At 36.8% G+C, this 17,719-nt stretch overlaps 1 protein-coding gene across 2 annotated transcripts in view; it reads left to right on the plus strand.

The window, feature by feature from the left end:
- The window catches only part of CP (ceruloplasmin), an 18,725-nt gene extending 1,196 nt beyond the window's left edge, over positions 1-17,529 (plus strand). The window contains exons 2-19 of one of the 2 annotated variants that reach the window (XM_035334408.1): positions 467-711; positions 2,226-2,438; positions 2,927-3,100; positions 3,687-3,941; positions 5,166-5,331; positions 6,294-6,433; positions 7,032-7,172; positions 7,288-7,499; positions 8,083-8,233; positions 9,243-9,455; positions 10,468-10,675; positions 11,935-12,074; positions 12,585-12,713; positions 13,317-13,423; positions 14,790-15,006; positions 15,637-15,776; positions 16,521-16,683; positions 17,255-17,529. In XM_035334408.1, coding sequence (XP_035190299.1) covers positions 467-711; positions 2,226-2,438; positions 2,927-3,100; positions 3,687-3,941; positions 5,166-5,331; positions 6,294-6,433; positions 7,032-7,172; positions 7,288-7,499; positions 8,083-8,233; positions 9,243-9,455; positions 10,468-10,675; positions 11,935-12,074; positions 12,585-12,713; positions 13,317-13,423; positions 14,790-15,006; positions 15,637-15,776; positions 16,521-16,683; positions 17,255-17,325 — 3,085 coding nt within the window. In that variant the 3' untranslated portion in view covers positions 17,326-17,529. The remainder of the gene's footprint in view (positions 1-466; positions 712-2,225; positions 2,439-2,926; positions 3,101-3,686; positions 3,942-5,165; positions 5,332-6,293; positions 6,434-7,031; positions 7,173-7,287; positions 7,500-8,082; positions 8,234-9,242; positions 9,456-10,467; positions 10,676-11,934; positions 12,075-12,584; positions 12,714-13,316; positions 13,424-14,789; positions 15,007-15,636; positions 15,777-16,520; positions 16,684-17,254) is intronic. The other variant, XM_035334409.1, reaches the window with a different exon arrangement.
- Positions 17,530-17,719: the final 190 nt, after the last annotated feature.

Genomic DNA, 17,719 nt, shown 5'->3' on the forward strand with positions numbered 1-17,719 from the left:
GGGGGAAAACAGTTCTTATTTAGTTTGTAGGTGAGGGATTAGATTTCCTGTGGTTTGTTTTCTTTAGTGAGAGCCGACAAGAGCCAACAACATCTCAGCCATAATTAGCCACTTCATCATGTATGAGACAAGGCAGTCAATGCTTCTTTTTTTTTTTTTTAATTACACTTCAGATCTGTGTTTGCATGTGTACAAATAATGCATCCCCATGGGCTCAAGAGGGGCAAGTGTTCCCTGGTGGGGAACACTTTGCATTTTGGGGCACTATTAACTTGTTTCACAATATGACTGCTGGGAACATGAAATCACATTGAGTTTGGGATAAGAATATTTGCTCCTAGAGACAGATGTAGTTGTGCACAGTGCTATAGAGGCCTTGTCTTGTTTGACACCCTATTAATTAACACCATTTAAATATAAAATTAATATCTGACACTACAGATGTGTTTGTGTATTTTCTTTACAGGCAGGCTGAAGTCTTTCTCAAAAAAGGACCACATAGGATAGGAAGCATTTATAAGAAGGCTGTCTACACTCAGTACACAAATAATTTATATGATGTAATAGTTGAGAAACCTTCCTGGCTGGGTTTGTTAGGCCCTGTCATTAAGGGAGAAGTTGGAGACTCTATTATTATTCACTTGAAAAACTTTGCTTCCAGAAGCTACACACTGCATCCACATGGTGTAAGGTACACAAAGGAAAATGAAGGTAAGCTTGAGTCCATTTTGTGTCAGAATTTATCAAAAGTTAACCATTCCTCTCAGTGTGATAGTCTATCATCAAAGAGACAAGAGCTTAATTAAATAAAGTTTTGAAACAAAACACACTCAATTTATAATAGGAGCTGATTAAGAACTTTGGTATTTTTTCAAGAGTGAAATACAAAGACAAAAGTGGAATTCATAAAGAAGGCAATTTTAAATCAACATTTCACCTGAACTAAGGGTAACATAGGGCCACAGGTACTGAGGACATCTGAAGGAAAAACTAATGATGTTATGAAAAAAAAAATGCTGTTAAAATATATGGTTCAAAATTCTTAATGCTTTTCATATAAATCATATACAAGATACACTTGAATTCCTTAAAACAGAGAAACAGCTACAGCTGTACAGTGGTGTACAGCTGTACAATTCATGATATAGGAGACTGATGCACTTTAAGATGTATTGTAGGAATGCTATTGGGATTGGTGGTGATTTGTTTTTGGCAGTAGTGGGGAACTTTCAGGCTGTGGAACGTTGCTCTAGTTTCACTGAAATCAGTAGATTCTTGGAGATCTATAGGCAGGAAAGTCACAGCATTCTCTTCAGTTCAATTCTAACAGTGTTTCTGCAACATCTTTTATACATACAGCAAACCGTGAATACAAATGTCAGCTGTCAGAGACAGCAACTTGTCCATCCTGAGGAAATACTATGATGATTATAGTTTCCTCTTTCAAAACTACTAGATGTAGTGTGACTACACCTTGCAGCTAGGCTGCAGCCTGATGACTTACTCTGCACCCCATTGAGAGTTTTATTTATTTCAATACTATTGACTGCAAACAAGACCGCACCAGAATGTAGCCACTGGAAGCTTGTTAATAGGCCTTAAAAACAGGGTGTAAATTATTGAGAATATGATGTCATGCCAAAAGTAGATTTTGAAAATTTTTCAGTAGGAAAAAAATATGAAATATCAGCCGAACTTCTAATATTTTTTGAAGTTTTTCATTAGATCTAATATGTGACTTGATATGGACACATTTTGTTAGCAGAACAGAGTGTTATATAGTAGTATATGCAATTTTTGGAACAATGTTCAATCTTTTTTTTTCTGTTGCTGTTATTTCAGCAACATCTGAATTCCTTAGGTACATGTGCAATGTTTTAGAACTGATTCCAAGATTAATATTTAACAAGTGTTTTTACAAATATTTGAACTGTTGTCCTTTTAGCAGAAGTACATGGTGCCCTCCTAATAAATTAAGGACTAATTTAAAGTTCTATTAGTCAACGCACACCCATGGAATTCAAAGGCAAATAAGGGAACCCTTAAACGGAAGGAAAAGCTCTACTCGTTTGATTTTAAGGATTTCTTTTACCTGTATTCAGACCTTCAATCCATGTTATTACAACATTAAGTTAACTTTAAAGCATGAAAGGTGCTAAAGGTGCTGTTCTTATATCACAGCATGAAATGTGTTCTATTAATTTTGGCTGTGTGGCATTCCTCAGGTGCTTTATATCCTGACAACACCAAAGATTTTGAAAAAAGAGATGATGCTGTGCAGCCTGGAAGCCAGTACACTTACATATGGGATGTAACCGAAGATCAAGGTCCAGCTGAGGGAGATACTGACTGCATAACCAGGGTTTACCACTCTCACATAGATGCTCCAAGAGATGTTGCCTCGGGGCTTGTTGGACCTTTAATAATTTGTAGGAAAGGTAAGACACAAATAAATGCATAAGCAAGGTGATTGATAATAGCTATTGATAAATATAAATGAAATAATGTACTGGAAGAGGAGAACATTAAAGTTAATTTTGAAAGAGCAGTTTTTTGTCTTCACCATTAACTCTCTTTTAATACTACAGGATGTGATTTGATTTTGTGTGTGATGGTAAATATAATTTGCAGAATATTTTGTCCACAAATGTATGGGTGAAATGTGTTCACACTACTAATGCAAAAGGATCATACCGATAGAAAGAACAAACGTTTTGTAATCTTATCATATACAATATTTATTCTTAGTAAAGTTATTTTATGGCATCTACCAAAACCAGTTTTTATTTTCTGAACATGTCTGTAAGTTTATGTGTGCACTCAAGATAAGTGACAAAATATCAAGAGTAACAAGCGTTACTGATACTACACTTAAAACTGAAAAGATAATGTTAGTTGCCAAAGAATATACTGCTTTCTTTTTCAGGTACAATGAATGAGGGCAGTGATAAACACATTGATGCTGAGTTTATCCTTATGTTCTCTGTGATGGATGAAAATCTCAGTTGGTATCTAGAGGATAATATCAAGACATACTGTTCTGAGCCTTCCAAAGTTGACAAAGATGATGAGGACTTCCAGGAAAGCAATAAAATGCACTGTGAGAGAACTTTACATTAATGTAACTTGTCATTGATATGAAGAAGTATTGTTTTTTATGGGTTGTTTCTCTTAAAGGTTTTTTTTTGAGCAGAACAATTCTTTCTTGGAGAATTAAGCTTCTTTTTTTTTTTTTTTTTTTTTAAAAAATTTAAAAGTGATGTCAGTTATTTTACAATCAAGCCTTTGGAACTGTGATACAAAATTCATAGATACTAAAAATTTTGTCAGTACTTTCTGGCAGTATAATTTCCCAGGCATTCTAAATAGTTACATGATTTTTTTTTCTAAGTCCAAAACACTATGCTATATAATGTTGCAGTTTAGAAAAACAGTTTTTACTGTTAGTTTCAACAAAGAAAATATCTTTGGCTCTGACATGGATTCCAGAATCACAGCAAGAACTGCAGGTAGATGTGAAGATAAATTATGTCTGATGTGCGTAACTTTCAAAGGTTCAATGCTTAGTTTTGAGCCTCTTTCTATCCTGAAGAGCAGAGTAATGATTGTATGACACCCATGTTTGAACTAAAGATTCTTAGCTCTGTGAATAAATAACATTTTTTGTTTCTTTCTTTGTTTTCAAGCCATCAATGGCTACGTGTATGGATACCTCCCAGATCTTACAATGTGTGTGGAAGATAAGGTAAAATGGCATCTTTTTGGCATGGGTAATGAAGCTGATATCCATTCAGCCTACTTTCATGGACAGACCTTAATAGAAAGGCACCATCGAGTTGACACCATCAACCTCTTCCCAGCCACGTTTATTGATGCTGTCATGGTACCAAGGAGTCCTGGGGAATGGCTGCTGAGTTGCCAAGTGAATGACCATATTGAAGGTACAGAATAAGTTACAGGGATCTTTTTTTTTTTTTTTTTTTTTTTGAAATTGAATGAGTCTTTTTAGCATGACTCCTGACATGGTTATATGCCAAATGATATTCTCTAGGTAACAAAGCTCTCTCTCATAACACTTGAAATGCCTAAACATGTATTAGATACTTTTGTAAACTTCAGCTTTAGACAAACAATATCATGATGTTTGCCTCTTACTGAAAGTAACTGATCACAATTTTCTGTTTGCCAGCAAAAAAAACTTGGCACTAATCCCATATTTGGTCAAGGGCATAGGACAGACAAGTTAACTTACCTGTTGACAAAGACACGTTCTGGAAAGTACATTGGCTAATTATCAGAGATGATCTACATTTGTCTTCCTTGTATCTTCTTGTATTTCCAGTGTTTATTAACATTATGAAATACTTAGAAGCTAATTCCACACTTTCATACGATCTCTATATATATTCTATATCCCTCTAAGTGAGTAACAGAAGTCTTTGCCATGAAAGTGGAAATAAACACAGAACTCAAAATCATGCTCCAAGATCTGAAAATTCTGATATAGAAAGGAATATGTTTGACCTATAATTTCAACTACAGGGGATACAAGTTTGGAGTTAACTATCACACGAAGCAGTATCCTGAAGTGGCTGAAACTTCACGGGCAATACTTAAATCTCAATCCCAAAAGATAGCTCAATATGTAGCTGTAAAAAGCCTTTTTTTTTTTTTTTTTGGTATAATTTGTACCTTAAATTATTTTTTATTATTATTATTTGTAAAGGACATTTGTTAATGGATCTTTCTCCGAGAGTGCAGAGACCCAGGAGTTTCGCAAATAAACCGTTGATTAGAGTTAGAGGAAACGTGGTTCATCTTGTAGGACCTAGTCTTGGCTGCACTGCCATCTAACAGTACACTGTTTTCATTCCAACCTCATCTTTTCTATAACTACCATGTTAGTTGTATCTTTACAAGAAGAATTCCCTTTACCACACCTGTCTGCCTACCATAAATACTATGGTCATATATCTATACCCTTGCTCAGCTGGTCTACATGCTTTTATGTCATTCAGCTTATCTTTATTCGTGATTTGCATGTCCATCAATGGTATGGGAATCCTCCAGGGAAAAGTAGGAACTATTAGAAGCATGGGAAGAAAAATAAAGAGTAGTTTCTTCTCCTTAGTTTTTTCTACCTCCCTTTTTTTTTTTTTTTCCAGGTGGTATGCAGGCCCTTTTTACAGTAAAAGACTGTAGGAAATCCACAACAGATCAGAATGAGAGTACAAAGATAAGACAGTACTTCATTGCTGCTGAAGAGATTATCTGGAATTATGGCCCATCTGCAATTAATCATTTTACAGGACAAGAATTAATTACTGACAGGTAAATGTCTCTAATGAAGAAGTTTAACTTTCAAGCAGAATTGATAGAGCATGCTAAATAAGGTAAGACTTATGCTAGAATTCACTTTTAACCAGAATTTCTCATTGTCCTCTGCTGTGCTTAATTATTAATGCCGAGATAAATATCCAAACAAATCAAGACCATTCTTTCCCTTGCAATCTTAATATAAATTTTGCTGTAATGTTAGTAATTTCACTGGGATAAAGATTAATTGTAATGTCATATGTAGATGATCATCTTTGACATTTCAAGTTGGTTGATTACTCTGAGTTGGAGAGCTGGAGTTCGTGGTCAGCACCTTACCTGATGAAAAATCAAGATAACTTCATCTCAACCAGCAAATCATTTGTACAAGGTGGCTTTGCCATTTGCTCTGTCTGTATATTTAAGATCTGGATGGAGTCACTGAATATATTGATTCCTATGATTTTTATTTACTGAAATGAGTTAAATAATGCTTATCTGCTCCACACCTGACCTGCCTGTAAAATTGAAAGGTCCTTTTTTTTTTTTTTTTTTTTGAAGAGTAAAAGTGTACACTAAATCTCCATAATTTCTGCTTAGATGTTACATATTCTGTGTGTTTGTATCTACTGGTGTTGAATTATGTATAACTGTTAATAAAAAGAACTTTTGGAAGAGTAGACTTAAGGTTACAAAATGTCAGTTAGAAATCTTCGTTGATGACTCTCTTGCTGGCTTTATAAGTGCAATGTAGCAGAATGTCTTTCCCTTAAAGAAAAAATGGTGAAGAATAATGGATTCCTGCACACCCTTATATGGAACTGTGTATAAGTGCATGGTGAGATCACTGACTGAAGACTCAGAAGACAATCTCAGTATGTGATATGTTAGAGAATAGGACTGAGGTCCTGACTGCCTTTATAAAGCTGAGCATTATGACTTAATGGTTTGCAAATATTACAATTTCTTTCACACAGTGAATCTCAGATTTTTTTTGAACAAAGTGAGACAAGAATTGGTGGCTCTTATAAAAAAGCCATTTACAAGGAATACACAGATGGTACTTTCACGGAACAGAAAAAAAGGATCCCAGAGGAAGTACACCTTGGACTCTTAGGTAAGACATTTAGAATGATTTCATATCAAGAGTTTATCAGAGTAAAGTATCACTTCCAATGGCTGGCCAACAGTGCCCCTCCACCTTCTCCCTCCTTGGCATTCCCTTCCTCCTGTGGACACTGGCACCTGTGGCTTCCTCCAACAGACACCTCAGGGTGTAAGAAAAGCTCTAGAAGTCAATGCTGAGGTGGCCCCATGTCTGTGGGAATATGCCATGGTCACCAAACGCCAGGTATGCATTTCAAGGCAAGGTTATGGAGATCTAGCCCTATTTATAACCTGCCTGATTCTGACAGGGCTTGGGGATGAGTTTGAGGTTGGTACTAACGTCTGTAGACCCCTTTAGAAAGGGAGGAACTGTCCTGTGTTGCATCGGGCCTTCATGAGAAACTGGGAGGTGAGCATTCCAGTTGCAACTGGGGTGCCTTGAGATTTGGGCCATATGGCAGGAACCTGGTTTGTGGTCACATAAGCTCAGGGTTAGGGTTAGTTTTCCTGGAGACAGGAAAAGCAGATAGCCATTCTTATGACCTTGTGGTAATCACTACATCACTTGATACAAAAACCTTGTAATTAGACCATGTGCTCTTTTCTAGGACCCATTATCAAGGCAGAAGTGGGTGAGAGCATCAGGGTGACTTTCCGAAACAATGCCAGCCGCCCATTTAGCATCCAGCCCCATGGTGTGAGTTACCACAAGAACAACGAGGGGGCATTGTACCGTGCTGCCTCCAGAGGTGCGCCTGTGGACAGGGACATTGCAAGCACCAGAGAACAAGCTGGCATATATGTTAATGCATTAAAGGTGGCATTGTTATTGGGCTTAAATCCTAATATTGCTTTCTATAACAGATAGTGAATCTCCAGCCTCCCATGTTAGTCCTGGTACTACATATACGTATGAGTGGAACATACCAGAAGATGTGGGTCCCACAGACCAAGATCCTGACTGTTTAACCTGGCTCTATTACTCAGCTGTGGATGCAGTCAGAGACACCAATTCTGGCCTTGTGGGTCCGCTTTTGGTGTGCAGGAAAGGAGCTCTACTTCCTTCTGGGAAACAGGTCAGTCAAAGTGGAAAAAAAATGAAATCATTTGCATCATCATAACTGAATCTGCTTTCTCTTCCTGAACTGCGCCCACTGGACCTGCCACATTAATGACTAATGACCACCTCCCTCCACATCACTATCTCACTCATTTGCTGAAGGGAATACATAAAATGAAAAAAAGTGGGTTTTGTTTTAAAATTTAAATAAATAAATAAATAAATAAGTTTGGTCCCAGATAAGCAGACACTGTACTGTGAAACCATCATCGCAGTGAATAATCACCAGCCTTCAAGTCTTAACTAGGAGGAGAAAGACTGGAAACATTTAGAGGTTTTCAAGGCCAAAATATGAATTAAATTCTGGAGTTTGTTCCTGCTGGTAGAAAGTGCATTAGCAGAAGACACTTACCAATTAGATACACCAATCAGATAGCTTTGAGGTTGTCTGAGTGAAGAGTCAATATATGCATCTACTTCAGTTTTTGAATTATTCTCGAATTGTTATACATGTTGATTTTTTTCTCACAGATTTATGTTTTCCTGACATGGTCTGTTCACTCACTTCTATTTTCCTTTGTGCTATTTCTTCTCAACAGAAAAACGTGAACAGGGAGTTTTTTCTACTTGCCACAGTATTTGATGAGAATCTAAGCTGGTACTTGGATGACAATATTTTGATGTTTATGTTAAATCCTAGTATAATTGACAAAGATGATGAACACTTCCAGGAGTCTAACAAAATGCACTGTAAGAAAATTATTTATTACAATTAGCTAGTCAAATGCTTCTTTTCTACAGTTTTGTGTTTTAGTTTTGTGATTTCATAGTGGAGATTGGGAGACTGTATATCAGCAGAGACGCTTCATTCCTTTCCATTGGAACAAGCCTGTATTTGAATGTAATTCAATTTCAGCTCAGTGTGGTCATCAATTCAAAACATAATGCCAGCTGTTCAGTGTCTTGCATAGCAGTCATATATTTAGCACTGTTATGTACCACTTTTAGCAGCCCATGTGCAATCCCTACAAATGCAGCCCCCTAACAAGAGGAAAACTGACCTCTGCCCTGTAGATGACGTGGCTGAAAGCTGGATTTTGTGTCTGTGGCTGGTTCTAGATTCCCTTAACAGCACTGCAGATACCTTAAAATGAAAATCTTTACTGCTTTAATAGGGCAGAACCAACCTTCACAGTGAAGGTATTTTGATACTGCAGCAAATTATTTGAAGTTTCACGTGAAAGAACATTTTTATCTTCAGTTCCTAGTCCTGCAAATACTTTCTAACCTTTAAACACGTTTGCCTGTGAACTTTCTAAAATCTCCCTCTGGCATTTCTATTTACAGAGCCTTGGTACTGAGAATTCAGTGGTACCTGTGAGGCCCAGCCTTTGAAAGGTTTGCATAGGAGAGACTAGTAAGAATTAACTCAAACAACAATGTGAATTATCTCCACTGTGTGGCTGTAGCACATTTACAGGGTAGAAAGCAGTGGAAGTTGCAGGTGGGCAAGTCCGCTCACTGTGCTTTAGACAATGAAAGTGAGAACAGTTTGAAACATTTTTTTAAAGTTATTTTGCTTGATTTGTTTCTCTAGTTTTGTTGTTGTGATAAAGGATTTTACTATTGATATTTTTTGTGAGTCTAAGGCATCACATTACATGTTAGGTGTTATTTATTTTTAAGTGTTAATTAATTTGTATTACAGAATTAAGTTGTGTTAATGAAAGTGGGTTTTGCTTCCTCAAATCTTCTACAGCTATTAATGGCTATATGTATGGTAATCAGCCTGGTCTTGAGATGTGTAAAGGAAATGTGGTTTCCTGGCATTTGATGGGCTTGGGGTCAGAAGTCGATGTTCATGGGATATACTTTTCAGAAAACACATTCCTAACAAAAGGAACAAGAAGGGATACAGCAAATCTGTTTCCACATACGTTTCTCACAGCTATTATGAAGCCTGATTCCAAAGGTAAATGTCTAGTCGTTTTTATTTGTTTGTTTGTTTTTAGCCTGTATCCCAGACACAGCAGTATTATGTTGCTACAGAAGTTCATTGCAGCACTTCCTCCGATTGGCCTAAAAGTTGCTGGAGGCCATTGCCTGGCAGAGGTTCTCTTGCCACAATTCACAGCTCATTTGCAACAGGCAAACATTCCCACTGAGGCTCAGAACAGCCTTTTTAGGGCACCTGTTCTTTACCCTAAGCACTTTGACGTGCTTGTATAGCTCTGCTGCCAAACGGGCAGGATCCTGTTTTCCCATTAAACCTTGCCAGATTTTGGGAGCAGTCACTCTTCCAGCTCCGGTGTGCCATGCCTACCTGCAGGAAGGTGTCTGCAGGTCCTCCTTACGTGCCAAAGTTTGCAGAATGGTGGACAGGAAACAATTTAAAGCAAGCTTTTATTTCATCCATTTTTGCTTTCACATGCTGGTGACAGTCTATCTACGTACATAAAAAATATGTGGCTAACAACAGTAACAACAACAAAAAAGTTTGTTTGCCTCCATGGTACTGTGAAGTGTATGGAACTATTTTATCATATTTTAAATTTTGAACAAAATGATTGAAAGGAGTAAAAAGTGTACATATTTCTCTTTTCTTTTTGCATGAGCAGGATTGATCTACTATACAATAATTTTAATGTTGTAGTGCTTAAATGATCCTGTTTATTCTTTAGAAACTACTTTCTTATGAGCATTTTATGCTTAGATAGAAAATCTAAGTAGGAGGTATTTTGATCCTTGGAATACAGCGTAGTGTGTAAACTGTATGTAAGCTTCTAATGCTAAAGCCTCGATTTTCCTAGCTCCTATGTCTGTGTTGAATTATATTACTACAAATAAACATGTTATATAAAGAATCTCAATCTTCCATGATCAAAAGCCTGTGTTTCGGTCTAAACCAAAACAGACAATGCAGTTTAAAGAGCTACAATAACAGATTTTTGTCTTCAAGTCTTTGTTTCTGGTACAATCTCTAGGAGTTTTTGAAGTGTCATGCCTGACAACAGATCACTACACAGGGGGCATGAAACAGAAATATGAAGTGAAACAATGCCATTGGTGGAATGTGGATCCATCCCTATATTTGCATGAAAAGACTTACTATATTGCTGCAGTGGAAGTTGAATGGGACTATTCTCCTAACAGGACATGGGAATTTGAGCGGCACCAGCATCATGAGGAAAGGTACGTTGGAATATACACAAGGGGAAAAAGATGGAAAAAAGCAAACAAATCCTCTGAACAATTTCCACCTTGCAATCCAATCATTTCTATATACATTTTCTTTGCATATACATTTTTAGAGCTCACTTGAATTTGTAGTCCTTCCAGTAATGTTATCATGTAACTGAGAGACAGACATCATAATATTCATGAAATGGTCCAGCAAAAATATTGTGTGGCAGCTGCAGAATTTATTGGATCCTGGATATTGCACATGTGTTTATTACTGATGTTGATACAGTCCTTGCAGTGGAATGCTTAAATCATTCAATAAGATAACAGCTTTTTCCTGATGGTTAATTAGATGATGTAATTGTTCTTTGTCTCATGTTTATCTGAACTCTGAATAAGGTTTCTTTTCACTCCCCTCATTTCTTTAGCTTACACAAGATGAGATGTTAAGTCCATGTTAGAATCTACTTACAGTGAAGCTTGTCACCTTGTTGTTTTATTCCCAGTATTTGAATCTTGCTGAGAGTGGTATGATAGGATCTAATAATTCATGCCCATTAGCAGAAGAGGATAAATAATTAACTGATGAATTTGTGTGTGACCCTTCTGCCTATATCTTCAATTGAGCATGAAGTAGATTCTGTCTATATTTGTTTATTGACTTAACTGTGTGTGTATATATGTGTGTGTGTCCAGTCTGATAGCAGATTTCCTTGTCCTGCATGCCATAGAGAACTCTTTCATAGTCCTAAGCATAAGTAGTATGGACTATGCTGTTACTTGGCTTTTTTGTTGTTGTTGTTCTTTCTCCAACCCCATGATCTCAGCAGAGAATCAATCCCTCATGTTTCAATTCAGCAAGACACATAAGCTTTACAAGTTTTAGGCCTCATTTCAGATCAATAGAAGTTGCTGAGGACTTTATTTTTCAGTATGCAAGTTGTTGGATGACCTTGTCATTTGAGGTATCTCCTAGGCCAAGCACTCAGCATTCTCTCAAACACTGTAGAGTCAATCTACAGTGTGTTTATTCTCTTGTGGTTTAAGTGACATCCCAGCCTAACAGAGTATTTTCATGTTGAAGACACCAGTGGCCTGTGAGATCCTGAGAGTACTGTTCCACTGAGCTAGATCTTTGTTTGATGGTTAATTAAACAACTTGCAAAAGAAGGTATAAAACACATGAAGAAATGTCAGATATATTCTCATGTCTATTTTCTGTGTTTTGTTTTGTTTTAATTATTATTTTGGTTTGGTTTGGTTTGCAGCCCTGGCAATACGTTTTTAAATAAAGAAGACAAGTTCATTGGCTCAAAGTACAAAAAGGTAGTATATCGCGAGTACACTGATCAGACATTCAGTACTCCCAAAAACAGAGCAGAGGAAGAGCAGCACCTAGAAATTCAAGGTATAGTCATCATGAAGTTCAGTTTCAGAACTGGGGAAGAATGCAGTGGAACAAAACAAGCAGACACTACTTGAACAATACTGAGTATGGTCCTAGCCACACAAAGTGCCTAAAGCTATATGGAATTGCTACTTATATATTACAGTGCTTTTCTTGCAAGATAACATTGCTTGCTTTACAAGAGAAAAAAATAAAATCTGGTTTGCTGCCTGATCCCAGGCCATTGTTTTCAAAGTTGGCATTTTGGGCACCAATGTCCAAGCTGACTTCAAATACATAGTATTTGTGTTAAGTGCTCAGAGCTTCTAAGGTGTAGGCCTCTATTTAGATGCCTAACTTCAACTACTCAAATTATCATATCATGGTGAATGCACATTATCCATATCTAGTTTTTAGCTGAATTATGATTATATCTCAAGGTTGTTGTGTATTTCAACACCCTAAACTGTCTCTCTCCCTCTGGTCTGATCATTTGTAAAACCAGCTTAATCTTTCTTTTCAATACAACAGGGCCACTGCTTATGTCCAATACTGGAGATAGAATTACAATAGTTTTTAAGAACCTGGCATCAAGACCTTATTCCATACATGCCCATGGAGTGAAAACAGACAGTTCTGTTGTTGCTGTAACCAACCCAGGTATCAAAGCACCCTTGTTTATTTTTAACAGGTAACATCAAGCCTTCTAGTAAGGTTTAGCAAGCTTTTCTTTCAGGACAGCAGGAAATACCTTGGAGTTCTTTTTTTTTTTTTTTTTTTTTTTTTTTTGGTTTTGTTTTTACCTCAGATTCCTACATTTTGAAGCTGATATGTCTGCAATCAAAATGCCCCTCATAACTATTGCTATATATCCTATCCCTTGACAAATCAGTAATTTTTTGACACAACTTTGTTGTACCTTTTAAGACAGCAAACAGATTTGTCTACAGAGGGAGAACATGGCTTATGCTACCTATTATTTTAAAAGTTATTGTGATATTTATAAAAGATACATTTTTTTATTTATTATTCACTATGTTAAACTGGACAGTGCAGCCACACAAAAGAATATTGGTCAGTGATCTGCAGAAGAGAAATAACAATAAGAAGCTAGGCAGTGCAGTAACTGCGAAGAGGAAGATCAAGACCAATATAAACTGTAAATGGAGATAATACCTGATAATACCTGTTTCAGGACTTTTTACAGATCAACATACAGAAAAAATCTAAAATTCATCAATTTATTTAATTTATTTAATTCAGGTGAAACAAAAATGTATGTCTGGAAAATACCAGCGAGATCTGCTTCTGAGAGAGGTGATCCACAATGCATTGCATGGGCATACCATTCAACGGTGGACATCATTAAGGTATATTACTAGTATCAGTCTAAAATATTTTGTTCATGACTGCAGCACTCATATACTCACAGTGAAAGGGAGACAAGTCTTACACTTCTGCTTTCTCTGTGAAGTTGTTCCCTTATTATGATACCTTTGAATTTAAAGGCCTCTTGAATAATGCAAGAAAGCCAGGGCAGGATTTGAAAGTCACAGTTCCTGATGTTCTTGCTCTCTGTTTCTTTCATGCTACTCATACAGATCACCTCATGAATATTTTATTTTTAAAGATATCACCTTATACCTCCCTCAATATCTCAGTAGTCATGTGTGGAAAAACTAACACAGAACTGTGGAGCATAAATCTGCCTTTTTCACACAAGCATCCATTAACTTAACATGTCCAATCGTTTTTAATAGAAAGTAAAATATTCTTTCCTGCGTGTCTATCTTGATTTTGATTTGGATACAGTTAGCTTTCTTCACAGTAGCTTCCGTGGTTCTTTGTTCTGGATTAATGATGAAAAATAGTGTTGGTAACACACCGATGTTGTAGCTTTTGCTGAGAACTGCCTAGAGAGGTGTTTGTTTCTCACACTGCCTTGGCCAGCCAGGAGGCTGGAGTTGCACAAAAGGCTGGGAGGGACACAACCAGGACAGCTGACGTCAGCTGACCAAAAGCAGATTCCTTATCAAATGGAGTTGTGCTCTGTAAGAAAATCTGTGGAGGGGGAGGTGGGATGCTCGGAGTGGTGATGCCTGTCTTCCCCAGTAACTGTTACGAATGAGCCCTGCTGTCCCAGCAGTGCTGACCATCAGCCTGCCAATGGGAAGTAGTAAACGTACTGCCCATTTTGCTTTGCATGCATATGCAGTTTTTGCTTTACCTAGTAAACTGTCTTTATATCAACACACTTTTATCTTTCCAATTCTCCCCCCCATCCTGTGGTGAGAATGAATGAGCAGCTGCATGGGGCTCAGCTGAAAGCCAGGGTTAACTCACAATGGTGTCTCAATAAACATGAATGGAAAAGTGCCAATTATTTAATATCAACAGTGTGAAATGTTTTTAATGGAAAAGATCTGCAAAATCCTAAAGCTTAAAAAGAATTGGGGGGGGGGGGGGGAGAAAGAAATTAAACTGGAATAAATGTTTATTTCTAGCAAGAAATGAAAAAGATAGTTTTTCTCCATAGTCCATTGTATTTAACCCACGTGTAACAGTGATTAAATAACCTGATTTGTCTGGCACTGACTACCTTTATTGTCAGATACCAACAGCTGTAAATATAACGAGAGGATTCATGTTTGTCATTAAAAAAAAAAAAAAAAAAAAAGTTTCTGCTTTTATTAGTCATAAAATTATTTGATTTTTTTTTTTTTTTTTTAATTTCAGGACACTTACAGTGGATTAATAGGCACACTTGTTGTGTGTCATAGACATTATTTGCCATCATTTCATACTAAAAAGAAAGTTCAGTTTGCTCTTCTGTTTATGATTTTTGATGAAAATGAGTCATGGTACCTGGATGAAAACATTAAAACCTATTCTACCAACCCACACCATGTTGACAAAGAGGATGAGGAATTCCTTGAAAGCAACAAAATGCATGGTATGTTTCCCAATTTAGTTGGCGTAACTCTGGAAGCACCATAAAATTATGTGTTTGAAAGTACTGCACATAAATTTGACTTTCTTACCTCCCTGAATTTCCAGTTACAGGGTGGAAGGCCTGACAAATTTCACTCACACTATTTGAAAATATTGTTGCTGCTATTGAATGACTTTTTTAAATCTATGAAAAAAATGGTCCAATTTGAAATGTTGAGGACAAAAAGAGTAAAAAGTAAATTTGAAATTTAACGCCAGCAAATAATCTGAATAGGTTGGTAATATGTTTCCTGAAAGCATGTCCTTATAATGCTTACTCTTTTTGAAAGCCATAGGAAATGCAGACCTTTAAGAACTGTAGCGCAGGTATTGGTGTAAAGTAAAGCATTTTACTTTTAACTACCTCTTTCTTTCTAGTTATGTGTGGAAGGCACAAACAGACCCATTCATAATATGCTCTTTTGGTAAGATAACAATGCATTAATTCATTAAAAATAATAATAATAAAATTGTACACCATTCAAAGCAGCCACTTTTGCCTGGCAGTAGCTTTCAACTCTCATATTCTCCTAAAGCCTAGAGAATAACAAGAAACAAAATATTTTTTATTTTTTTCTTTCCTTCTTTTTAGCCATTAATGGAAAAGTGTTTGGAAATTTACATGGTCTTACTATGCACGTTGGAGATAAAGTAAGCTGGTATTTGATGGGAATGGGCAATGAAATAGATATTCACACAGCACACTTCCATGGCCACAGCTTTGACTATAAGGTAACTGGTTCTTTCCATTCATTTCTTGCCATGTTAAGAATAAGAGATATAGCAAACACCAGGGACCATCACCGTTTTTGAAAAGTCACATGTTACAATATTAAGCAGCAGACTTGTAATTTGACCTTCAAGTCTTTTTATGCCCCAAACCTGTATTTGATCAAGACACAACAGACAGAGCCATCTGCCAGTAGCATATTTTGGCTGGCAATGTCACAAGTTGCTTGGACAAAGTAGCTGTGAATCTTAGAACCATAGACTGGTTTGGGTTGGAAGGCGAACTTAAAGCCCACCCAGTCACATGCCCTGCTGGGGTAGCCTCCCCCCAGCCCACGCTACCCAAATCCCATCCACCCTAGCCTTGGGCACAACCAGCAATGGGGCAGCCCCAGCTGCTCTGGGCAGCCTGGGCCAGGGCCTCATCAGTCTCATGGGGAAGAATTTTTTTCTTATATCTCACCTAAATCTACACTCTAGATTAAACAAGAAATTTAATATTTTCATGACTGTGGTATGAGAACAACTGCACTTTTTTTTTCCTTCATTTCCACTTAGTTTCTATTTTATTCATATTTTAAGCACAAAGTGAGTATAGAAAAACTTCTATAGAAATGACATACAGTAGATATCTTTTTACTCAGGTGTGATTAAAAAGTTTGGTGGGAGTATGAGTAAAGGGTAGTTTGTTTTACTGCCATCTGGTTATGCCACACTGTTTAACGATTGCTGGTTCTCATCCTGAAGCAAACAGGAGTTTACCGGGCAGATGTCTTTGATTTGTTCCCGGGGACATTTCAAACCGTGGAAATGATCCCACAGAACCCTGGAATATGGCTATTGCACTGCCACGTTACCGATCACATCTATGCAGGCATGGAAGCAACCTACACAGTGCTTCCAAAAGAAGGTCAGTTCATCTACCTCAGTAACACTAATTATGAATCTGAATCGAAAAGAATTCTGAATGTTCTTGTATCTACAATGTTAATACAATTTAAAAGCAACTTTCATGTACTAAAAAGACAGAGCACAAGGTATGAGTTATGCTAATTGACAGAAAGAGAGCAGTACTACAAACTGCATATGTCTATATATATACAATTATATAGTGCATGACTATACTAATACAGGTAAATTAGGTTCTTATACACCATCTAGTTATATATGCCTGATTTGAAGAATACATTTTGCCAAACTTGTGCAGATAATAAGAAACTGACTCAGAGTACACAGAAAGATGTGTATAAAAAGACTTCTACGTCTAGAAGCCGTATGTTGGACTTTTCATTATCAGCTAAGTATAGTCCAGTGCATTAAAATGTACACATTAGTGCATTTTAATGCTGTTTTTAAATCTAACTCAGGGTGTGTAAAAGGTTCAAAGATCCATTGCTCTCATCTTCGACTCTGTTATCTATATGCACAGGCTCTTCTTTTGATGGAACAGGTGTAACAAAAGCTATTTTTCCTCCTTACAGACAAACAGTCTTTGTTGCCAAAATTATTCAATCAGTTCAAGTGTAAAGGTACGACAGACATGCAAGAATGAAGAAAACATTTTACCACAATGATTCTCTGAGGTCTGCCTTCAGTGAAGAACTGCTTGAGAAGTCTGGACAATTCATCTCATCTTTCTGTGTTTTACACTTCATTTGGTGGCCCACAGTTACCAGAAGGACCATAGACTGAGATAGATGAAAGGATATAATAGCTTATATTTTTCCTTAAATAAAAATCGTATCTTGCAAGCTAACCATGTTCTAGGTGATGCCTAGTGCATGTTATTTAAGTGCTGAGAAACATGAAGAGCCAACTGAAAGGTACTTTCCATGTTACATTTATTATTTTTAATTAGTAAATAACTGTGTAACAACAAAATTCATTTTAGGTATTTTTCCTAGCTTTGATGTCACGTTTTACTAGTCAGACATCTTAGTAGCTAT

Source organism: Oxyura jamaicensis, chromosome 9 (genome assembly GCF_011077185.1).
Source record: "Oxyura jamaicensis isolate SHBP4307 breed ruddy duck chromosome 9, BPBGC_Ojam_1.0, whole genome shotgun sequence".
Taxonomy (NCBI): Eukaryota; Metazoa; Chordata; class Aves; order Anseriformes; family Anatidae; genus Oxyura; species Oxyura jamaicensis.